A 24,248-nucleotide genomic window follows, 5' to 3' on the forward strand; every position below is an offset into this window, starting at 1 on the left:
ATATTGTTCTTTCTGTAAAACTCTTGATTCTCCAATAGCTAATAATTGTATTTTTTTTCTATGTGCCATTTGTTCCCTTTATTTTAAGCAAACATTCTGTTGCTATGGTATACACCTATTTTAGTACACTCATTTTTCAAGCACATTTTTCTTTGTTTTAAACTGAGAATTTCTCTCTCTTAGCCTCTGTCTTGATTTCTTGTTTTGGCATGGTGTATGACTGTCATCCTAGGACTTGCAAGTTTCTAGCATCGAGTTCTTTTTCCTAGAAAGCATCCCTTCCTCTTTATGTCCTGGTTTTGGTGAAGAATATATTTGAGTAGCTTTCTAAAAAAGCTTGCTTAGGAAGTAAAAATCTAAGACCTCATGTCAGAAATGCTTTATTTTCAGTCTTCACACTTGACTGATAGCGTAGGTTGGTAGGTTGGAATTTTGGAGGCATCATTCCATTGTCTTCTGCCTTCCAGTGTTCTGTGGAAGCCATTTGTGGTGATGATTCCTGAGTATTTCTGTGTGACCTGTTTTCCAAAATTTATGGTATCTCTATGGTTGGTATTCTCAGTTTCACAAATGTGACTAGGTGTAGAGCTTTTTAAATTGTTTTTCTGGGGAATTGATGGATCCTTGGCATCAAGAAGCTTATATTCTTCAGTTCTGAGAAACTTCCCTGTATTATTTGCTTGACAATTGCTTTCTCTCTGCTTTCTGTGTTCCCTTTTTTGGAATTATTTCTGTTTGTGTGTTGCATTACTGCAGAGATTTCTAATTATTTCTTCCCTTTTATGTTATCATTTATATCTGTATGCTACTTTCTGAGAGATTTTCTCAAATGGTGTGTGTGTGTGTGTGTGTGTGTGTTTTGGCTTTTTTTTTTTGTTTTGAGATGGAGTTGCCCAGGCTGGAGTGCAGTGATGCAATCTCTGCTCACTGCAACCTGCCTCCCAGGTTCAAGTGATTCTCCTCCTCAGCTTCCCAAGTAGCTGGGACTACAGATGGTGCGCCACCATTCCGGGCTGATTTTTTGTATTTTTAGTAGAGACAGGGTTTCACCATGTTGGCCAGGCTGGTCTCGAACTCCTGACCTCAAGTGATCCACCTTCATCAGCCTCCCAAAGTGCTGGGACTACAGGTGTGAGCCACTGTGCCCCACCATCTCAATCAGTTTTTTATTTTCTCTGTCATTTTAATTCCGGGAACATTTTTGTTGTTATTCTTTGAATATACTTAGAAATACAGCATTCTGTTCTTTCATAGGTAAAATGTCCTAGCAGTGAGGTTAATAGCAGTCTTTTTTATTCCTGCTCTTACTGTCTCGTCTCTTCTAGTTATTGGTTGTTTTTTTTTTTTTTTTTAACCCCTCTGTCATTGCTGGTGAGCAAATATTTATCAAATGAGGCACTAGAAAGCTACTTGGAATAACTGTGTGTATAGGGTTCAGTATTGGCAGCAGGGTAGAATTGATGGAGAGAAGCTGTTTTGTATCTTACTGGGCTTCACCTTTAAGTGTTCACAAAGAAGAATCTTTTAATAGCCTTATTGCCTAAGCTGGTGTTCTGAATCTAGGCAGGGGCAAGTCTCCTTTTCAGTGTGCAGATTTTCACTTAATCTCATTACAGTTGTCTTCTGCTGTCAGACTCATTGAGTTTTGAGCTGTTTAGGTTCCTTTTCTCCAGAGACAAACTCTTTGGTCTTTGAGGGTGGATTGGGAAAGTGACAGTTATCTGGCTGCCTGGGATAAGGAGAGGCCTGGCCTCTAAGCCCTTATTATATACTTTACACTAGTTTTCCTTAAGTTCAGCCAGGAGTTTTCCACAGTATCATTGTCCCCAAAACCTGATACGTTTTTAGAGTGTCTGTCATTAGGTGTTTGCAAGGGATTACAAGTGAATACAGGGTTCAGTTCACTATGCTTGATTGAACATTATACCCACTGTTCAGTACGCTTTTTGGGTACAATGTGTGTGCCATACTACAAAGTCTGATTAAATAGTCCTTATAAGATTATCCTTACTTCAGATACTAGCTGTTCAGTTTGAAACGATCACTTTAGACCAACTGTCTATAAAGTAAGAGATTCCCAAGGCTGCTTGTAATGTTTGGTAGTTTACTAGAAAGACTCACAGCCCCACTGAAAGTGCTGTACTCGTGGTTACAGTTTTATTACAGCAAAAAGAAACAAAGTAGAGCCAGCCAAAGGAAGAGACATAGGGCGAAGTTGGAAAGGGTTCCAAATGTGAAGGGAGATGTGTTATCCTCCCATTGTCAATGTATAGCAATATACATGGAGTACTACCAACGAGGGAAGCTCACTGGAGCGTCTATGTTCACAGTTTTTATTGGAGTTTCATTACGTGGGCATGATTGAATTATCAATCAAATGGTTGAGTTGAATCTCCAGTCTTCCTCCTCTCATTGAGCAGAGACCAAATCCCTTAGTACACTTTGTGCTACTTTGTTTCATGCTAAGAAGTTAACACTGCCAGAAACCTCTTTTTTTCTAAGTTTCATTTGGCTTATATCTGTTTAAAATTTACTTATCTTTTAATCTCTTTTGTTTTCATTTAGGTTAGTGGTCTATTTTGAAATAATTGAATCTTTCTTTAATTGAAGACATTGTCATAAAGGGTAATAAGGTCTTTTGCCCTCTGCTTTAATCCAGTTTTAGGAAGAATGTTTGGATAGTGATTTACTCAGGGAGACACATTACACTCTGATTTGATGTGGTTTGATAGGCATACTTTATTTTCATCTTATAAAGCATGGCGTGTGGGCACCAGAAGTCTGATTGAAAGGAAGTAAAATCAGTGGAGCAATTAAACATTAACTAGGTGGGGGGCAATTATGCTAAAGTTATGTAAATAGTTTTAGATTATGTATAAGTAATTATGTTACTCAGAGTAGTTGACAGGGCAAAAATTAGATTGCTTATTCGTTTGAGACTTATTTTTGATTTTATTTTTAAAGGTTGTAATGGTTGTCATAATTTGAACCTTCATTTAATTTCTTGCTTGAAGGTTATTACATGATGTAGCATAACTAAATTTTATCTTAATGGTAATACATATAGACCATAGAAAATTTGGATTGGCTTCAGATTAAATGCCTTTTACTGTCTTTGGTTTGTTAATGCAATCTTTGTAGTAACTAAAATTAGTTAAGAGTATCTTTTGTATAAATATATGCTTTTGCTTACTTAGTAAAGCAATAGTTGGTAACTTAGTTGATAAGCAGATTCTTAAAAATATATCTCTTGTCAAAGTGGGATGTTTCATTTTAAATTAGCCTTATTCTAGAAATATATTGAATAGGTTGAGTATCCCTTATCAGAACTGCTTTGGACCAGAAGAGTTTCAGATTTTGGAATATTTGCATTATACTTATCAGTTGAGCGTTGAAAATCTGAAATTTCCTTTGAGTGTTATGCTCGTGCTCCAAAAGTTACAGGTTTTGGAACATTTTGGATTTTGTATTTACAGATTTTGGATACTCAGCCTATACCTATTAAATGCTTCTGTGGCGATGAGGGAAATAAATTGTTAAATGTATTATAGGATGATGTACTTTAGTATTCCTGCACATCTACCCCGTACATTTGTACAAATAAAAAAAAAACTGTCCCGTATAGTTGAAGATTACCTGAAAGAAAATTTTTAAAAAGGTTTAACAAATATTACTTAGTTATTATGTTTATAATGAACCTGTAACACAAGACTTAGGTGTTACTCCAAAAATAAAATGCGACAATAGACAAGAACTTAAAAATGTTAACTGTTGTTAGTAATATATAACTTCAATTACAGCACAAATGTTAATTTATAAAGTCAAATCTAAAAGACTTCTAGGAATGATGTCCATGTCTTGCCTCCAAATGATATCAAAACAAAACTACAGCCTGGACAGGATCAAAAGAGTTGTCAAGTAAAAGCTATAATGCAATAATATCATTCTAACTGAAGAGAAAAAAATATAATCACTTAAGAATTTCAAAAGTCTGCTGGGCATGGTAGCTCACGCTTGTAATTCCAGCACTTTGGGAGACCAAGGCGGGCAGATCACCTGACGTGAGGAGTTTGAGACCAGCCTGGCCAACCTGGTGAAACCTCGTCTCTACTAAAAATACAAAAATTAACTGGCTGTGGTGGCGCACACCTGTAATCCCAGCTACTCCAGAAGCAGAGACAGGAGAAACCCTTGAACCCAGGAGGCGGAGGTTGCAGTGGGCTATGATTGCACCACTACACTCCAGCCTGGGCAACAGAGCAAGACTCTGTCGCAAAAAAAAAAGTGTTTCAAAAATCTTACCTCTTTAGGGTTGCTAAACAATTTGAGTTCCTAGACTGCTTTGAATTCAAAGTTAGAAACTAGAACTAATCTAATTTAACCTATTAATGTAAACTTTCCTGTAGGAAAAATATGTTTCAGATCACCTCACATCTATTAAGCTTATTAAATAATCTATTTTATCCAGAACGCTATTCTATACCTTACTAGACAACAAGATGTTCAAATAGTAGTGCTATTTTGAGTTCTACAAATCTCCAAACCGCTTTCTGCTGGGGCTGCACTAATTTACACTCCCACCAACAGCATATAAGGGTTCCCTCTGCAGCCTCACCAACATTCTTACATTCTTTTTTTTTTTTTTTTTTTTTTTTTGAGACGGAGTCTCGCTTTGTCGCCCAAACTGGCGTGCGGTGGCCGGATCTCAGCTCACTGCAAGCTCCGCCTTTCAGGTTCACGCCATTCTCCTGCCTCAGCCTCCTGAGTAGCTGGGACTACAGGCACCCGCCACCTCGCCCGGCTAGTTTTTTTTTTTTGTATTTTTTAGTAGAGACGGGGTTTCACCGTGTTAGCCAGGATGGTCTCGGTCTCCTGACCTTGTGATCCGCCCGTCTCAGCCTCCCAAAGTGCTGGGATTACAGGCTTGAGCCACCACGCCCGGCCTACGTTCTTATTTTTTGATTTTTTTTTTTTTTTTTTTTTGAGATGGAATCTCACTGTCACCCAGGCTGGAGTGAAGTGGCACGATCTCGGCTCACTGCAACCTCTGCTCCCTGGGTTCGAGTGATTTTCTTGTCTCAGTTTCCCAAGTAGCTGGGACTACAGGCGCCCGCCACCATGCCCAGCTAGTTTTTGTGTTTTTAGTAGAGATGGGGTTTCGCCATGTTGGCCAGGCTTGTCTCGAACTCTTGACCTCAGGCAATCCAAATGACTTGGCCTCCCAAAGTGCTAGGATTACAGGTGTGAGCCACTGGGCTTGGCCTATTTTTTGACTTTTTAATAGTAACCATTTTGATTGGTGTGAGATAGTATCACATTGTGGTTTTGATTTGCAGTCTCTCTGATTAGTGACATTGAACATTTTTTTATGTTTGTTGGTCACCTGCATATCTTCTTCTGAGAAATGCCTGCTCATGTCCTTTGCCCATTTTTTAATGTGTTTTTTTCTTGTTAATTTAAGTTCCTTACAGATTCCTTTGTTGGATGCATACTTTGAACATATTTTCTCCTATTCTGTAGGTTGTTTATTCTTTTGATAGTTTCTTTTGTGTGCAGAAAGTCATTAGTTTAATGAGGTCCAACTTGTCAATCTTTGTTTTTGTCGTATTTGCTTTTGCAATATTAGTTATAAAGTCTTTGCCTAGGCCAATGATGCTGCTGGCTTTGTTCTTTTTGCTTAGGATTGCTTTGGCTATTTGGGCTCTTCTTGCTTCTCTGTGAATTTTAGAGTAGTTTTTTATAATTCTGTGAAAAATGATGTTGGTTATTTGATTGAAAATGTGTTGAATTCCTTTGGGCAATATGGTCATTTTAATGATATTGATTCTTCTAATCTATGAGCATGGAATGTTGTTCCATTTGTGTCATCTGTGATTTCTTTCATCAGTGCTTTGGAGTTCTCCTTGTAGAGATTTTTCACCTCCTGGGGTAGATGTATTCCTAAGTATTTTAATTTTTTTTTTTGTATGTGGCTATTGTAAATGGGATTACATTTTTGATTTAGTTCGCAGCTTGAATGTTATTGCCATATATAAATGCTACTGATTTTTGTGAATACTTTTTAAAGCACTTGCTTATGAGTGAGCATATGTGATGTTTGTCTTTCTGTGCCTGTGTTGTTTCACTTAAGATACTGACTTCCAATTCCATCCATGTTGCTACAAAATTGATTCCTTTCTTTTTAATGGCTGAATAATATTCCATTGTGTATGTATACCACATTTTCTTTATTCACTCACCCATTGATGGACCCTTAGTTGATTCCATATCTTTGCTATTGTGAATAGTGCTGTGATAAACTTACAAGTCCAGCGGTCTTTTTGGTATATTATTTCTTTTCCTTTGGTTAGATACCCAATAAGAGAGATTGTTGGATTGAATGGTAGTTCTATTTTTAGTTCTTTGAGAAATCTCCATATGGCTTTCTATAGAGGTTGTACTAATTTCTGTTCTCACTATCAGTGTATGAGTTTTTTCTCTGCATCCTTGCCAGCATCTCTTTGTTTTTTTTGTTTGACAATAGCCATTCTGACTAGGGTAAGATGATAATGTAGTTTTGAATTGCATTTCTCTGATGATTAGTGATGTTGAGCATTTTTTCATATACCTCTTAGCCATTTGTATTTTTGAAAAATGTCTATTCATGTTCTTTACCCACTTCTTTAATAAGTTATTTTTATCAAATATACATATACATTTTTTTTGAGATGGGGGGTCTTACTCTGTCATTTAGGTTGGAGTGCAGTGGCGCAATTTTGGCTCACTGCAACCTCCATGTCCCAGGCTCAAGTGATCCTTCCATCTCAGCGTCTCAAATAGCTGGGACCACAGGCGCACACCACTACGCCCAGCTAATTTTTTGTATTTTTAGTAGAGATAGGATTTCACCATGTTGCCCAAGCTGATCTCGAGCTCCTAAGCTCAAGCAATCCTCCTGCCTTGGCCTCCCAAAGCGCTGGGATTACAGCCATGAGCCATGGTGCAAAGTCAAGCTTTTTATCACAGTAGCTTTTCCCCCCACTTTCTATAGATAGTCTTTTTGGTTTCTTGAGAACATTGAGAAATCCAGGTGACTGTAAACACTTTGGAATGAGTTAGGATGGTTTTCAGCTCATTTGGGAATTAAGGATAAATGACAAGCCAGGAGATATATACAATAGTTAGAATGTGTTAAGTAGCCTCCATGTGTTAAGGAGCGTGACTCATGTGCATTGACCTGTAGAACAGTGGTTCTCAAACGTCTTAGTTTTATAGTTTTTACCTTGTTTATACTCTTAACAGTTAAAGAGCTTTCGTTTATATAGCTTATAGCTATCAATATTTACTGCATTCAAAATTAAAACAGAAAATTTTAAAACTTAACTATTAACTGATTTAAAAATAATAAAGTTATTTCATATAAACAACCCTTTTTGAAGTGAACAGTAACTATTTTCTAAAGATAAAAAAAATTTTGTGGAAAGAGTGACATTGTTTTTGTTTTAAAAATCTTTTTAGTGTCTGGCTTAATAAAATACCTCTGAATTCTCATGAATCTGCTTCTCTGTTCAACCTGAGTCCGTTGAATCACATAATCACATGAAGTTGCCTCTGGAAAACTCCATTGTACACTCATAAGAGACTGAGAAAAAGACAAATGAAACTTCATGTTTTTGTGAAAATAATTTTGAGTTGGCTGATCTCATGAGAGGGTCTTGGGGGAGCCAAGGGTCTCCAGACCACGCTTGTAGTACCGCCATAAGAAATAAACATGTTAACTAGATTACTGCCTCAGAGCTCATGCTTTGGATTCCTATTGCCTGGATTGGAATTCCAACTTCCCTACTGTTATTTAATATTATCATTTTCCTAATTTGTTAAATGGACTAATTGGACCGATTTTATAGGATTGTTAGGATTAAATGTAATTACACTCGTAAAGTATAATAATCACTTAATAAAATGCTACCTATTTTTTTTTTTTTTTTGAGACAGAGTCTCTCTATCACCCAGGCTGGAACACAGTGACGCTATCTCAGCTCACTGCAGCCTCCGCCTCCTGGGTTCAAGCGATTCTCCTGCCTCAGCCTCGCGAGGAGCTGGGATTACAGGCATGTGCCACCACACCTGGCTAATTTTTGTATTTTTTAGTAGAGATGGGGTTTTACCATGTTAACCAAGCCAGTCACGAACTCCTGACGTCATGATCTGCTCGCCTAGGCCTCCCAAAGTGTTGGGATGACAGGCGTGAGCCACTGGCCTGGCCCTTAAAATGCTACCTTTTACTATCAAAGTTTTAGTCTCGTTATGTCATGCTTGCTCAGAATTTTCTGTTGGTTTCCTACCTCACTTAGAGCTTTGGCTTTTACAGTGGCTTTATAAGGTTTTTCTTCATGATCTGGCATATTGCTGCCTCTCTGCTTTCATATCCTTGTTCTCATCTCACATCCCCCCCACTCACTGTGCAAATAGTGGCCTTCTTGTGTTCATCTAAAACCAGTCATGTCTTTCCTCAGGGCCTTGGTTTTATTATTTTCTCCACAGAATGTTCACTTCTTCAAATATTGTTTTGCTTCCCTTGTCCTTCAGGTTTTTGCTTTAACGCACCTGAGTGAAATCCTTTTTCATTTAACCCATCCACACAAATTGGCCCTGTCTCCCTTCTCTGCTTTATTTTTTTTTTCCCTATAGTATTTTTAGTTTTGTAGCACACTAAGTATTTACTTATATGTCTCTCTTTCTCTAGAATGTAGGCTCCAGTAGGGATGGATTTTTTGTTTTTATTTGTCTAATGTGTTTACTGCTATACCTTCAATACCTAGGTTGATGCTTGGTGCATATTTAAGTGCTGACAAAATATTTTGTGAATGAATAAATCATGATTGCTACTGTGAAGATGAAAGGGAAATAGTCTCTGTTTCTCACAAATGTATAACCTTAATTGGACAGTGCTTCTGAGATAAAATGAAATTGTAAAGTGTTTGTTTAGCATGGCATGTTGGATACATGGAAGTACTCATTAATTGCTGGCTGTTACTGAAGAATAAGAAATAAAAGGATAAGACATTTTAAGTAGAAATGACCTGAATAAAAGGAAATTGCATTCACATTTTAAGGGGTAGGGTAGATATTGTTTAGTGCATACGGGCAAAGTAAGATTGCAACTGTATAGCCAAGGCTGAGGCATTCAGATTTTGTTCTGTGGGTAATACATTTTTACATGTTCTTAAGGCAGAGGTGCTGTGATAAAAGTGGTAGGTTTGGAAGATGAAACCAGCAGAAGTCTTTGAGATTGCCTGGGATATCCTTCTGGTGCCGGCTTAACCAGACATGCTTAATAAAGCATTTAGATAATTTATCATACATAATAAAACATTTGCAAAATTATAAACTATGCCCAATTATTACTTCCTCTAATTGTGTGGTAGTATGAAATTGCTATTTGACCACAGTTGTATGTTTTGAACTATTTATGTAATTGCCAACTTTATTAGACTTTATCATTTAAAACTAAGATTTTTGATTTAGAATCAATCAAGGTGTTTATACTGGTAACTAACTTGCTAAATATCTTAATACAGGCCAAAGTATGTTTAGTCCAGCAAGTATCGGTCAGCCACGAAAGACGACATTATCTCCTGCCCAGTTGGATCCTTTTTATACTCAAGGAGATTCTTTGACTTCAGAAGATCACCTCGATGACTCTTGGGTGACTGTGTTTGGGTAAGGTTTTTAGATCATTTGCCTTTTAAAAACCCCACCGAATATAATCAAACATACAGAAAAATGGAAAGAAGCGCATAGCAAACACCCATATTACTACTGCCTAGATTCTATGGTTAACAGTTTGCTACATTTGCTTTATCTATCATTCATCCATCTATCAATTCATTCTTTTTGTTGGTACATTTCATGATAAGTTGTAGACAACAATACATATTACCCTGACACTTGAGCATGCATGTCATTAACTAGAGTTTGATATTTGTTTGTAGTTTTTTTAATCATTTGTCTGTTTATTTCTTCCCAGCTTATTTTCTCTTAAGCATATTTGCTAGATGGAATACAGTTGTCCCTTTAGACTTAGGGACTTCCTCCCCTTTTTCTAGTGACTAGTTCTCTATATCTAGTGGAATTCACCAGTTTTGAACTAACAGAATGAACATTTACACACACACACACACACACACATCACAGGGTTGATACTTTCTAGTCACAAAGTATTGAATATTAATAGAAACAGAGTATGACGCTCCTCGTTACATTTTTGAATAGATTTTTAGGTCCAAAATATACTTTAAAATACCTTTCTTTAAAATTTTTATTTCCGTAGGTTTTTGGGGAACAGGTGGTATTTGGTTACATGAGTAAGTCCTTTACATGATTTGTGAGACTTTGGTGCACCCATCTCCTGAGCAGTATACACTGACCCCAGTTTATAGTCTTTTATCCCTCAGCCTCTTCCCGCCATTTTCCCGAGTCCCCAAAGTCCATTTCATCATTCTTATGCCTTTGCATCCTTATAGCTTAGCTCCCACTTATGAGTGAGAACGTACGATGTTTGCTTTTTCCATTCCCGAGTTACTTCACTTAGAATAAGTGAGTTACTTCACTTAGAATAATAGTCTCCAGTTCCATCCAGGTTGCTGCAAATGCCATTAATTAATTCCTTTTTATGGCTGAGTAGTATTCCATTGTGTGTGTGTGTGTGTGTGTGTGTGTGTGTGTGTATGTATATCACTGTAAAACACCTTAGAGATCATATTGTACAATGTTTTATTTTACAGGTGAGGAAACTGAGGTGTAGACAGCTTAAGTGATTTATTCAGCAGTTTATATCTAGTTATTATTAGCAAAGCTCCAGCAAAAACTTAGGTCTTTTGATATTCAAGCTAATATTTATACTGTACAATATAAGGTTTGTTTCTGAAAGTATGATTTGCCATACTGTATTAGTCCATTTTCATGCTGATAAAGACATACCCTAGACTGGAAAGAAAAAGAGGTTTAATTGGACTTATGTTTCCATGGCTGGAGAGTCCTCAGAATCATGGTGGGAGGTGAAGGACATTCTTACATGGCGGTGTCAAGAGAAAATGAGGAAGAAGCAAAAGTGGAAGCACCTGCTAAACCCATCAGATCTCGTGAGAATTATTCACTATCATGAGAATAGCACAGGAAAGATTGGCCCCCATGAATCAATTACCTCTCCCTGGATTCCTCCCACAATACATGGGAATTCTGGGAGATATAATTTGAGTTGAGATTTGGGTGGAGACACAGCCAAACCATTTCATTTCATCCCTGGCCCCTCTAAATCTCATGTCCTCACATTTCAAAACCAATCATGGCTTCCCGATACATCCCCCAAAGTCTTAACTCATTTCAGCATTAACCCAAAAGTCCACAGTCCCAAGTCTCATCTGAGCTAAGGCAAGTCCCTTCCACCTATGAGCCTGTAAAATCAAAAGCAAGCTGGTTACTTCCTGGATACAATGGGAGTTTAGGAATTGGGTAAATACAGCCATTCCAAATGGGAGAAATTGGCCAAAACAAAGGGGTTGTAGGCCCCATGCAAGTTAAAAATCCAGCGGGGCAGTCAAATTTTAAAGCTCCAAAATGATCTCCTTTGACTTCCTGGTCACGCTGATGCAAGAGGTGGGTTTCCATGGTCTTAGGCAGCTCCACCCCTATGACTTTGCAGGGTACAGGCTCCCTCCCGGCTGCTTTCCCATGCTGGCACTGAGTGTGTGGGTTTTCCAGGCACACAGTGCAAACTGTCAGTGGATCTACCATTCTGGGGTCTGGAGGATGGTGGCCCTTTTCTCACAGCCCCACTAGGCAGTGCCCCAGTAGGGACCTTGTGTGGGAGCTTTGACCCCACAATTCCCTTCCACACTGCCCTAGCAGAGGTTCTCCATGAGGGCCCCACCCCTGCAGCACAGTTTTGCCTGGGCATCCAGGTATTTCCATACATCTTCTGAAATCTAGGTGAAGGTTCCCAAACCTCAATTCTTGATTCTGTGCACCCACAGACTCAACACCATGTGGAAGCTGCCAAGGTTTAGGGCTTCCACCCTCTGAGCCACAGCCCAGGCTCTACATTGGCCCCTTTCAGCCATGGCTGGAGAGGCTGGGACACAGGGCACCAAGTCCCTAGGCTGCACACAGCACAGGGATCCTGGGCCCGGACCACGAAACCGCTTTTTCCTCCTGGGCCTCCAGGCCTGTGATGGGTTTAGCTGTCTTGAAGGGCTCTGACATGCCCTAGAGACATTTTCCCCATGCTCTTGGGCCTTAACATTAGGCTTCTTTATACTTATGTAGATTTCTACAGCTGGCTTGAATTTCTCCTCAGAAAATGAGTTTTCCTTTTCTCCTGCCTTGTTGGGCTGCAAATTTTCTGAACTTTTATGCTGTTTCCCTTTAAAATGGAATGCTTTTAAAAGCACCCAAATCACCTTTTGAATGCTTTGCTGCTTAGAAATTTCTTCCGCCAGATACCTTAAATCATCTCTCTCAAGTTCAAAGCTCCACAAATCTCTAGGGCAGGGGCAAAATGCCATCAGTCTCTTTGCTAAAACATAGCAAGAGTCACCTTTGCTCCAGTCCCCAACAAGTTCCTCATCTCCATCTGAGACCACCTCAGCATGGACCTTATTGTTCATATCAGTATCAGCATTTTTGTAAAAGCCGTTCAACAAGTCTCTAGGAGGTTCCAAACTTCCCACATTTTCCTGTCTTCTTCTGAGCTCTCCAGACTGTTCCAACCTCTGCCTATTACCCAGTGCCAACGTCGCTTCACATTTTTGGGTATCTTTTCAGCAATGCCCTACTCTACTGGTAGCAATTACTGTGTTAGTCCATTTTTATGCTGCTGATAAAGACATACTTGAGACAGGGAAGAAAAAGAGGTTTCATTGGACTTACGGTTCCACATGGCTGGGGAGGCCTCAGAATCATGGCGGGAGGCAACTTACATGGTGATGTCAAGAGGAAATGAAGAAGCAAAAACAGAAGCCCCAGATAAACCCATCAGATCTTGAGACTTACTTACTATCATGAGAACAGTATGGGAAAGACCGGCCCTCCCAATTCAGTTACCTCCCCCGGGTCCGTCCCACAGCACATGGGAATTCTGGGAGGTGCAATTCAAGTTGAGATTTGGGTGGAGACACAGCTGAACTGTATCACATGCTGATACTGGAATGTATCTATCTATTATATTTTTTTGGGGGATTAAAAAACATAAAAGTAACACTTGAGCTCCTTGAAGGAAGAAAGGTGCACAATAAATGTTTAGTGTATTCAATTTATTTAAAATTAAAAAGTTCAAAAGGTATGTGAAAATGAACAATGAAGTCTTCCCTTTTGCTTTTCTCCCCAGCTAGTTTTCCTCCTCTTTAAGGCAATGATTGCCACCTGTTTTTTGTGTATGTTTCCAGAGAGATTTTCTGTGTTATTGATTTCTATTTAGGTAAAAAGCAGGGTCATTGCATTTTGTTGTTCTCTAGAAAGCCCATACTCAGTCCTATATCCATAGCAATTGGGCTGGCGTGTTTTTTTTTTTCTTCTTCTTCTTTTACATTTTTATATTCTCTCATAAAATGGCTTTTTGCTTTGTTTTGTTTTTGTTTTTGATTTTTTTTTTTTTTGAGACAGTCTCTGTCATCTAGGCTGGAGTGCAGTGGCTTGATCATAGCTCACTGCAGTCTCCAATTCCTGGCCTCAAGCAATCCTTCTGCCTCAGCCTTATGAGTAGTTGGGATAACAGTAATGAGCCAGCTTGGCTGCATGTTTTTGAAAATAGATACGCACTCTTAAATCTGTTTTTCAGGCTCAATAGTAGTGGTTTAACTTTTAAGATTTCCAGTAATTAGATAAATTACTTGAAGCACTCCTAGTATGTTTTCAAATTTCAGATATTAACTTTCCCAGCTATTTATTTTTTTACTTTCAGGTTTTAACAACCCTCTGTGACTTTAATTTCAAGAACTGAAGCATTCTCCTTTAAGGGATAAAGTATTTTATTTTGATCATTTATGGGGAAGTACCTCTGAAAGATGCACTATATATGTTCTTTCTTTGGTAGTTTAACTTTTTCCTACTGACTTAGGGTTATGAAATATCATTCATTGTTTTGGGTGATTCTACTGTAGAGTATTAGAATGTAAGTTTCTACTCAAAGTGGTCCAAGAGTTTAGAATTATGTTTTATTTCTTAAGTACTTCCCTCACTTGCAGCCGTTCTTCCTTCTTTTCATTTTTGTTTTATCTCCGCCCTGTAGGCACCCAACCTATTTGTTGTTTTTCTTTGTGGTTAGAAATTTCATGTCCATATTTTATACAAATGAATTTTCAGTTCTGATTGCATGAATATGTTACTCATACAGATTTAATTAATTAATTAATTTATTTTGAGAAAAGGTCTTACTCTGTCACTCTGGCTGGAGTGCAGTGGCATGATCTCAGCTCACTGCCACCTTTCCCTCCCAGGTTCAAGCGATTCTTCCGCCTCAGCCTCCTGAGTAGCTGGGACTACAGGTGCCGCCACCATGCCCAGCTAATTTTTAGTAGAGGCGGGGTTTCATCAGGTTGGCCAGGCTGGTCTCGAACTCCTTACCTCAAGTGATCCACCTGCCTCGGCCTCCGAAAGTGCTGGTATTATAGGCGTGAGTCGTCGTGCCCGGCCTCACATAGATTTTTAATGTGTTTGGTTTCTGATTTATTTTTGAGACTCAGATTTTTTTTTTTTTTTGTCTTTAGGGTTCTAATTCAGTCTTCAGATAACTGAAGTTAGAGGTTAGAGAGCCTCCAGATAGCCATTTCTATTCTGTTGGTAGTGGTTATTGTTCTCAAATTGAAAATAGCTTTATTGTTAGGACTATAAAATAATAATGTGTCATTGTAAAATATTCAAACCATACAGAACTTTATAAAGAAGAAAGTAAAAATTACTTAGAATTTTCTCATGCAGAGATATGGCTAATCAAATTTTGGTAACTGTCCTTTTAAGTGATTCTATACCATAGATATTGATGCTGAATTTTATCTTTGTTATAAGACTTAATTTCAGAATTTTTAAGTGATGCTCAATGTATAATGATTTGCTTATAATTTAAAATTCTTTATCTTTTCGTAACTGTAGTATACTTAAATGTATTACATATTAACGTACATATATTGAAATAAATCATATATAGAACTGCAACTTTATAGTTTTTTTCTAAGACCTGGATAATGACAATGAGAGTAGCATTTTTAGAGATTTCAGAGGTAGAATTTGAGGGTGGAGAAGAATGGCAGAATAAGACTAACTTTAAGGTATTTGCTTTTGAGTGACTGGTCGTTGACAGAATTAGCCCATATCAAGGAAAACAGGATGATCAGCGCTCTCCTGTTAACGTTCTAGACAGCTGGGGGGAATGTATCTTGAAACATTATCTTGTAGTAATTTGCATTCACATTGATAGTAGAAGCTGACTGTTTTCTTTGGACAACTGTTTTTTTCAGGTTTCCTCAAGCATCTGCGTCCTACATATTATTACAATTTGCACAGTATGGGAATATCTTAAAACATGTGGTAAGGCTTACTTTTTTTTCAGTTCAGAGTTTTGACTAAAGAGGGGTAAATTGTGAATTGAGAGAAACTTTGCTTCTGAATTTTGTGGATTTTTTTTTTTAAACTTAATTTTTTTTTAAAGTTTTGATATCGTATATCCTTTGAAATCTGGAAGGCTGGAAGTTGCATAGTTTTTGATAAAAAGAGATAAAATGAGTTTGAAAATCCACCTCTTCTCACCCCCTTCCTTAAACAGTTTACAGTCTTAAAAAAGATAGATTATACCAAGTATTATATTACTGTTTTCCAATTTGAGCTTCTTTTATTGGGGATAAAGGAAGTAGGAGGTTCCTGAGCTTTTAGAGTTTTTAGAGCTTTATAGTTCTAAAATTTAAAAAATTATCTTACCTTGTGCTACAAGTTATAAGTAACAAATCTTTTTTTGTTACTAGAGATTGACTTAATTAACTCCTATACAAAATCAAATTGAGTAGTTTTAAATAATTTTATGGCAAGTGTTGCTATGATCTCTTTACAATAAACATATTTTGAGAAGTATTTTACTTTCAGAGAATATGTACATATTGATTGTAGAGAATTGAGAGATTGTTGAAGCTGTTTTAAATATGATTTTTGTTGAACTTCACAGCTTTTTACAAGGCATCAAATATGAAATGGAAGTAAATTTATCTTCACGTTTCTATTTTGTAGTAGAATTCATTAGATGTAGATTTTATATATTTTCTATTTTAAGAGAATTTCATTCTGTGCAGATGTCTAATACAGGAAATTGGATGCATATTCGTTACCAATCTAAACTGCAGGCTCGGAAAGCCTTAAGCAAAGATGGGAGGATTTTTGGAGAATCCATCATGATTGGTGTAAAACCATGTATTGACAAAGTAAGTTATTGGTGATGTAAGGAAAGTAGCTTAATCTGTATGAAGAACACAAGACCAAGGATTGAAATTGATGGTTGTGTCATTTGGTTTCACTGTGTCTCTTTTTCGTAGTTTGTAACATGTGATGATACTTACAGTACTCTTTGTGGTAAGCCGAAGGTATTTAATCATAGACTTTAGAATTTAGAGATAATCTGTCCTCACTTCTTCATTTTTCAGATAAAGAAACCGAGAGAACTTAAGTAACTTGTCCAGAGTTGTTACAGATGAGGCCTAGATTTTAGGTCTCTTGACTACTAATTCATTCTCTTTCTTGTGCAAAGCGATACCAGATTCTTTAAAGTACTTAAATGGAATGGTACTATTTCAGAATGAATTAGTTCGTATGAATGTTAACTGATAGTTAACTTTTAAATGCCAAAGGTTTTTGTTTCAAAATATTTCTATTTCAAACTATTTTAAAATTATTCTATATATACTCATTAAATAGTACAGAGTACAATTTAAACTGTTCTTTGTGGCTTGTTAAATCATTGTGAACATTCTTTAAGTATATGTAAACTTGTACTACATTCCAGGCATTGTGCTTGGTGCCAGTATACACACATTAATGAACAAAGCAAGACGTGGTTCCTATTCTTAGAATCTGTTATAGCAGTGTAGTTAGATAGTTATAATACTGTGTTGTAACAAATGTTTGCAGAGGCCAGAGAATATTTGGGGTTACTGAGCATTAAAAATCTTTGGATTTTGATTCTTTTCCAGGTTTCCCTAAGAACTTTTTTTGTCCTTGATGATTTTTCATAGTGTTTTAGGAAATTCTTATTTTTGTGGTCTATAGTTGTATTGAGATTGTTTGAGGTCACTGAAGTGAGATTTCTGGCTGAGCATTCAATCTCATGCTACCTAAGGAGCAAATGTTTTCTCAAGCTTAAAATTATTTGGAAGTTTAATTAGAGCAAATAAAGTATTTCATCCTTATCTTTTAATTAAATTTTCTTTCTAAGTAGACTGTAATACTGGATGATATGTATTACTTTTATAAACAAAGGAGTTGTTTCTTTGTTTCTCTAGAGTGTTATGGAAAGCAGTGACAGATGTGCTTTATCATCTCCATCTTTAGCCTTTACACCACCAATCAAAACTCTAGGTACACCAACACAACCTGGAAGTACTCCTAGGATTTCTACCATGAGACCTCTTGCTACAGCATACAAAGCCTCTACTAGTGATTATCAGGTATTTTAAGGATTAGATAAAAAAAAGATGTACCTTAGCGGCTGAGTGCATAGCATGCTTAACTTTTTCATTGTATTGATTTGTATGCTATTAAATGTTTCTTGATGAGGCTATTACCTTGATGAAACCTTTACACTTTAAAAATTTTCTTTTTTAAAGTTAGCATCTTGGCCAATTGGAAAGTTATCATGAATTAAAGAACAATTTATTTGCCATTCCTTAAAATTTTTTGAGAGTTGTTTTAGCTTTTTCTAAGTTATATTTGCATACATACAAAATGTATCCCATGTACATCTTTGACATGAGGGCGCATTAAAGCACTATTAAATTGGTGACTAAATTGATGGTATCCAAAGTGCAGAACCTTAGGTTGGAGTAGCTTTGGTTATTGAAATGAAGACATTGACCAACTCCCATTCAGACAGAAAAAAATTTCTCATTTCAAAAAAGCTTAAAGAAGTTAATTATGTTCTTCGAAGAATGGTAGAAGTATTATGACCTCATTCAGTATATTATTGTCTCCTACTGAGTAGCCAAGTGTTTGAACTTAACCAGCTGCAGAAACAGGTCCTGCAAACACAGTACATGAAACACTTGTGCTTTAGTAGGGCAGATAGTGGTAGTTCAGTTTTTTGACTTCCTCTGAAATTTGGAGATCATTCTAGAACTGTTTCTTTAGTTTCTGTTACTGTTATTTTAAATTTCCCATTTTTTGCAGCTTTTGTTTTATTTAGTTTTCTTTCTTTTGTTTTGAGATGGAATCTCACTCTGTTGCCCAGGCTGGAGTGCAGTGGTGTGATCCCAGCTCACTGCAACCTCTGCCTCCTGGGTTCAGTTGATTCTTCTACCTCAGCCTCCTGAGTAGATTACAGGCACGTGCCACTACGCCCAGCTAATTTTTTGTATTTTTAGTAGAGATGGGGCCATGTTGGCCATAGTGGTCTTGAACTCCTGACCTCGAGTGATCTGCCCACCTTGACCTCCCAAAGTGCTGGGATTACAGACATGAGCCACTGCACACAGCTATTAAATTTTCTAATTTAAGAAACAGATATTATTTGCTTTTCCAAAGAAATGAAATTTTGGCATTCTTAAAAGCATAAGGATATTCTAAGTCCATATATTAATTTTAAAAATATACAATTCAGTGCTATACATGCATTTTGGTGTTTCTCTTTTAAATGAGCAATTCTAGAATTGACTATGACACTGAAGTAACAATAACCTAACAGCTTTGTGTGTGTATGTGTTTTTAATAGGTTATTTCTGACAGACAAACGCCAAAAAAAGATGAAAGTCTTGTATCCAAAGCAATGGAGTACATGTTTGGCTGGTAGTAGAAGACCAAGGAGGAGGTTGCTACACTAAAACCGAGTTAGCAGAGTGCTGCTGGTTCCTTCGGTTAGTTATATAACCGTTCCTGCAATATTGGATAGCTGTCTCATACTTCTTTTAGAAAGAAGCCTTTTTCATTAAGGATACAGCCTTTTTGTAGCTCGCACTTTAAAAGATGCTTGAGATACATTTTAAAGAAAACTAAAAATCCCTGTGAATAGGATTTTGTGCTTTCTGTAACAGTGCATGCTTCAGCACCGAAAACTCAGCATTGATTATTGTAAATTAAATAACAAATTGTGGTGAGACTTCTTAGTCTTCATGAGAACGTGGGGGTGAATTTCATGAAGGGGAACTGTAGTTATTTCTACTGACACAAAGATTATAATTAGCAATTTGAATTATGGTCTTTTAATTTAGATAGTATTTAATATTTTAATTATCCTTGTTTGTATATGTCCTGTCACAGAATGTCCTCTTGATGTATTCTAAAACGAGCATTCTTTTTAAAAACTTACTACTAAAGTTTCTTGATAATAAACCTTGTCAATGATATGTGTATTAGTCTGTTTGCATTGCTATAAAGGAATACCTGAGGCTGGGTAATTTATTAAAAATAAAAGAGGTTTATTTGGCTCAGGGTTTATTTGACTTGTAGCTGTACAAGAAGCGTGATGCTTTACTCATGGAGGAAACTGAAGGACAGTGAGCATATCACATGGTGAAAGAGAGGAAGAGAGCAGGAAGAAGGAGGTTCTAGACACTTTTCAATAACCAGATCACACATGAACTCATTACTGCAGGGAGGGCAGCACGCCATTCATGAGGCATCTGCCCCCATGATCTAAACATCTCACTCTAGTCCCCACTTCCAACATCGGGGATCATATTTCAACATGAGATTTGGTGGGGACGGATATCCAAATGATATCAATATGTATTGAACATTTTTTGAAAGGGCAGTTTATTATAAAAAGCTTTAAGTATTTTTTGAAAGAGAAAATATGTTATGAACCACTATATACCAGCTTTAATTACCATTAAATTTTGCCATACTTGTTTCTTTTCTTCCCCTTTTATTTTGTTTAAAGCACATCTCAGATAAAATGTTATTTTACTCTAAATACTTGAGGATATATCAAAAAATATTTCTACATGGAATTACAATGTCAGTATCCCACTGGACATAATTAATCTCTTTTTTTTGAGATAGAGTCTTGCTCTATCACCCAGACTGGAGTGCAGTGGTGCAATCTTGGCTTACTGAAGCTTCTACCTCCTGGGCTCAAGTGATTTTTGTGCCTTAGCTTCCCAATTAGTTAGGACTACAGGCGTGCGCCACCATGCCTGGCTAATTTTTGTATTTTTAGTAGAGACGGGATTTCGCCATGTTGACCAGGTTGATATGGAACTCCTGAACTCAAGTGATCCGCCTGCCACGACCTCCCAAAGTACTGGGAAGTATTACTAAGTAATACTGAGGAATGTACTGGCATGAATGAAAATGCATTTATAAAGTATATTTTCATCTGAAAACTTTTACATTGAAGTCTTTTTCTTCCAATTTAGGATTATATTTATATCCTATTTCATTATGTGTAGAACTCAATTATTCAATTTAGAACTGGCTACTAAATTCCATTTTACACTGCATTTGTATTTGAATTAATACACATTTTATTAAAAGGGTTGTTGATTGAAGGGAGTGTTTTATTTATTTGCATAGGCCTTCATGGAGTGTGAAGTTTGCTTTTGGGCCAAAAATACTTGTTTGCTATATTTTGTTATTTCTCCCAGTATCATATCCTACCCATCTTTGTATCTATTATTTAGTTTAAAAGATCCAGGAAAATTTCAGAAAGCAAGCTGTCTTATTTTTGAACACTATATAAAAACAACAAAAGTGGAATATCTGTGATGTTAGGAAAGTTACCCTGAACTAAGCCTCCTTTTAAAACCTCAGAGAAGCTGACTTCAAACAAAAATAAATGATATGAAACTATAGTCAATGCAAGGTTGTTAAAGAGTATAAGGAAAAAAATAACATCCCTGTAGACATTGAAAGCACACCAGAAAGGCATGCCCATAAAATGAATAAAAGCTATAGAGTATACTTAAAATTGAGTTTTAAGATGTTTAGAAAATGATACAAGATATGAGAAAACAAAAATAAAATTGAAGAACTTGGGGAAATAGTAGTAATAGAGGAAAAAATCACCATAAATTAAGACTAGAATAAATGACAACTGATGAACAACAGATAATACCGTAAGAGAAATGAAAAATAAAAATGGAGGACTTTTAGAAATCAGAAAGAAAAGAGATAAAAAGGATTAGTAGGGATATGACAAACTTTAGAGACAGAAAAGAAAAAATGCAACATACAGAACAAAATCAAATGACTACTTTGAAAAAAACCCTGCCTACCTGAGATTATACCAGAACAACCAATGGCAATATACAAACTGGGTTTGACTAGACAAAAACAGCAACTGACTTACAAGAGCAAGAGTTAAAACAGCAGCACTATGTCAGGAGGAAAAAGAATAGCCCCTTTAAGATATCTGTAGAAAGAAAATGTGAGTGAAAGATTTTGTATCTACCAAAACTGATTAAGTATAAAAATAGCTCCTCAGACACTATCAACGTGCAAGAGTTCAGGGAACGTGTTTCCCTTGAGTGTGTCCTGAGGAATAGACTAGAAAATGCACCTTCAGCAAGCTAAATTCCTAGAAAGATGACAAAGTCTGGTGAGCATTTAATTTTATGTTACATCATGAGCAAAGTGCTGACCAGGTTTATTGCTTGAAGCTCAGGCCACTAGGGAGCTTTTCCCTTATCTGTGCCTTTCAAGTCTACTCAGGCTAATATGGCAGGAGTCAGTCTTTGGTTTACAGTAAAATACCAAGCTGATTTATCTGTGAATCAAGCCCGGGGTTTTTTCCTCCTCTGTCACCTGATAATGGTGAACCCCAACGAAGCCATGAGCTGAGGGAAAGGTGCTGGTGTCTTGGAGGTAAGTTACATGGGCCACCTTTTCATGAAAGTTGGAGCCTTGGGAACTGCTTGGGCACCATCCTGAATGTACCATGAGTTATTACTATGCTGGTCTATTCTTAGGGTTTGGTGGATCTGACAATACCCAGCTTGTGATGGATAGCTCTGGTCACATAGTTGATGTGCTCTGATGTGAGGAGCTACTCTTTAAATAGTGACTAGTTATCTGCTGCGGAAAGACTGACTCAACTCCAGAAACCTAAAGGTCTGTGTTACAACTTATGCAACCAGGGCTTGCCGGAGACTCTATGTAGCATCCTTGTCTACCAGGAATGTCTCTGGCATCATGGTATTTGCCAGGTCCTATGGCCTAAATGTCAAGTTATTTGTACTATAAGCCTGAACTTGCTCCCAAACGCCCTCACTCTGGGCCCCTTTAAAATCTAAGCCACATAAGAAATGGGTCAAAGGAGTTTTCCTGTCTACAATTTGTGTTGCTAAAATCCAGAAGCCTATAAAGTGCTGTATCTCTTTTTAATGGTAGGAGGATCAAGGTGAAATAATTTATCCATTAGTGAGGGGCAGTCCTAGCATGCTCCAGACCAGTGAACCCCTCATAACTTTACCAATGTGGTTGTCCTCTGAATTTTTGTGGTTTATCTCTAACCTTTTGGGATGCATGTGACTTAGGGCATCCAGAGTACTTCCAGTTATTAATTTTTTTTTAATGGAGTTTTGCTTTTGTTGTGTGGGCTGGAGTGCAATGGCAGGATCTTGGCTCACTGCAGCCTCTGCCTCCCAGGTTCAAGTGATTCTCTGAGTAGCTGGGATTACAGGCACCCACCACTATGCACAGCTAATTTTTGTATTTTTAGTAGAGACAGGGTTTCCCATGTTGGCCAGGCTGGTCTTCAATTCCTGACTTCAGATGATCCACCCGCCTCAGCCTCCTAAAGTGCTGGGATTATAGGCATGAGCCATTGGGCACGGCCAGTTATTTCTTTAAAAAAATACTTTTTCTTGTGGTACAATACATACTACATAAAAATTACCATCTTAACTTTTTTTTTTTTTTTTGGAGACAGGGTCTCTCACCTGGGCTGGAGTGCAGTGGTGGAAACACAGCTCACTGCAGCCTCAACCTCCTGGGCTAAAGTGATCCTCCTACCTCAGCCTCCTGAGTAGCTGGGACTACAGGCATATACCACCATTTCTGGCTAATTTGTATTTTTTAGTAGAGTTTGCCACGTTGCCCAGGCTGGTGTTGAACTCCTGGGCTCAAGCTATCTGCCTACCTCAGCCTCCCAAAGTGCTGGGTTGCCGGTGAGAGCTACCGTGCCCATCTCATCTTAAAACAGTTTTTAAGAGATGTTCAGTGATATTAAATACATTCATAAAATGCAACCATCATCACTATCCATTGCCATAATTCTTTTAATCTTGCAAAAATGAAAGTATCCATTAAATAATACCCCTCCCCTTCTCCCAGGTCCTAGCAACTGCTATTATTTCTAGCTCCAAAATTTTGACTATGCTTTCTCATATAAATGGCATCTTGCAGTATTTGTATTTTTGTGACTTGCTTATTTCATTTAGCATGATATCTTCAAGATTGATATATGTTGTAGCATATGTCAGAATTTCCTTTTTAAGGCTGAATAATATTCTCTCATGTATATTACCATATTTGATCATCCATTTTTTGATTTGTTGTAGGGTACACAACAACTAGAACAGAGGGTAAGAACACAGATACATTAATGTCTAAGATCACATAGATATGTAGTAACAGCAATAGGATAAAAACTTTTTTTTTTTTAGAATGCAGTTTTGTTCAACTGTAACATTTTAAGATTTAGGTATTTAGTTTCTATTTTGGGTCCAGGAGTACATATGCAGTATTGTTACATATGTTAATCGTGTGTTACAGGGATTATTTTGTCACTTACATAATAAGCATGGTACGTGATAGGTAGTTTTTCAGTCCTCTCCCTTCTCCCACCATCCAACTTCTGTTGTTCCCTTCTTTGTGTCCTTGTGTAGTCAATGTTTAGCTTCCACATTGAGTACACATGGAATGAGAACATGCAGTATTTGGTTTTCTGTTCCTGTGTTAGATTGCTTAGTATAATGACCTGCCTCTCCATCCATGTTGCTGCAAGGGACATGATTTTGTTCTTTTTTATGGCTGTGTAGTATTCCATGGAGTATATGTAGCATATTTTCTTTATCCAG

At 37.2% G+C, this 24,248-nt stretch overlaps 1 protein-coding gene across 1 annotated transcript in view; it reads left to right on the forward strand.

Moving 5' to 3' along the window:
• NUP35 (nucleoporin 35) overlaps nt 1–19,273 on the forward strand; it is a 35,909-nt gene extending 16,636 nt beyond the window's left edge. The window contains exons 5-9 of the mRNA NM_001266251.1: nt 9,561–9,702; nt 15,492–15,561; nt 16,314–16,442; nt 17,517–17,681; nt 18,941–19,273. Coding sequence (NP_001253180.1) covers nt 9,561–9,702; nt 15,492–15,561; nt 16,314–16,442; nt 17,517–17,681; nt 18,941–19,018 — 584 coding nt within the window. The 3' untranslated portion in view covers nt 19,019–19,273. The remainder of the gene's footprint in view (nt 1–9,560; nt 9,703–15,491; nt 15,562–16,313; nt 16,443–17,516; nt 17,682–18,940) is intronic.
• The last annotated feature ends 4,975 nt before the right edge of the window (nt 19,274–24,248 follow it).

This window comes from Macaca mulatta, chromosome 12 (genome assembly GCF_049350105.2).
Source record: "Macaca mulatta isolate MMU2019108-1 chromosome 12, T2T-MMU8v2.0, whole genome shotgun sequence".
Lineage (NCBI taxonomy): Eukaryota > Metazoa > Chordata > Mammalia > Primates > Cercopithecidae > Macaca > Macaca mulatta.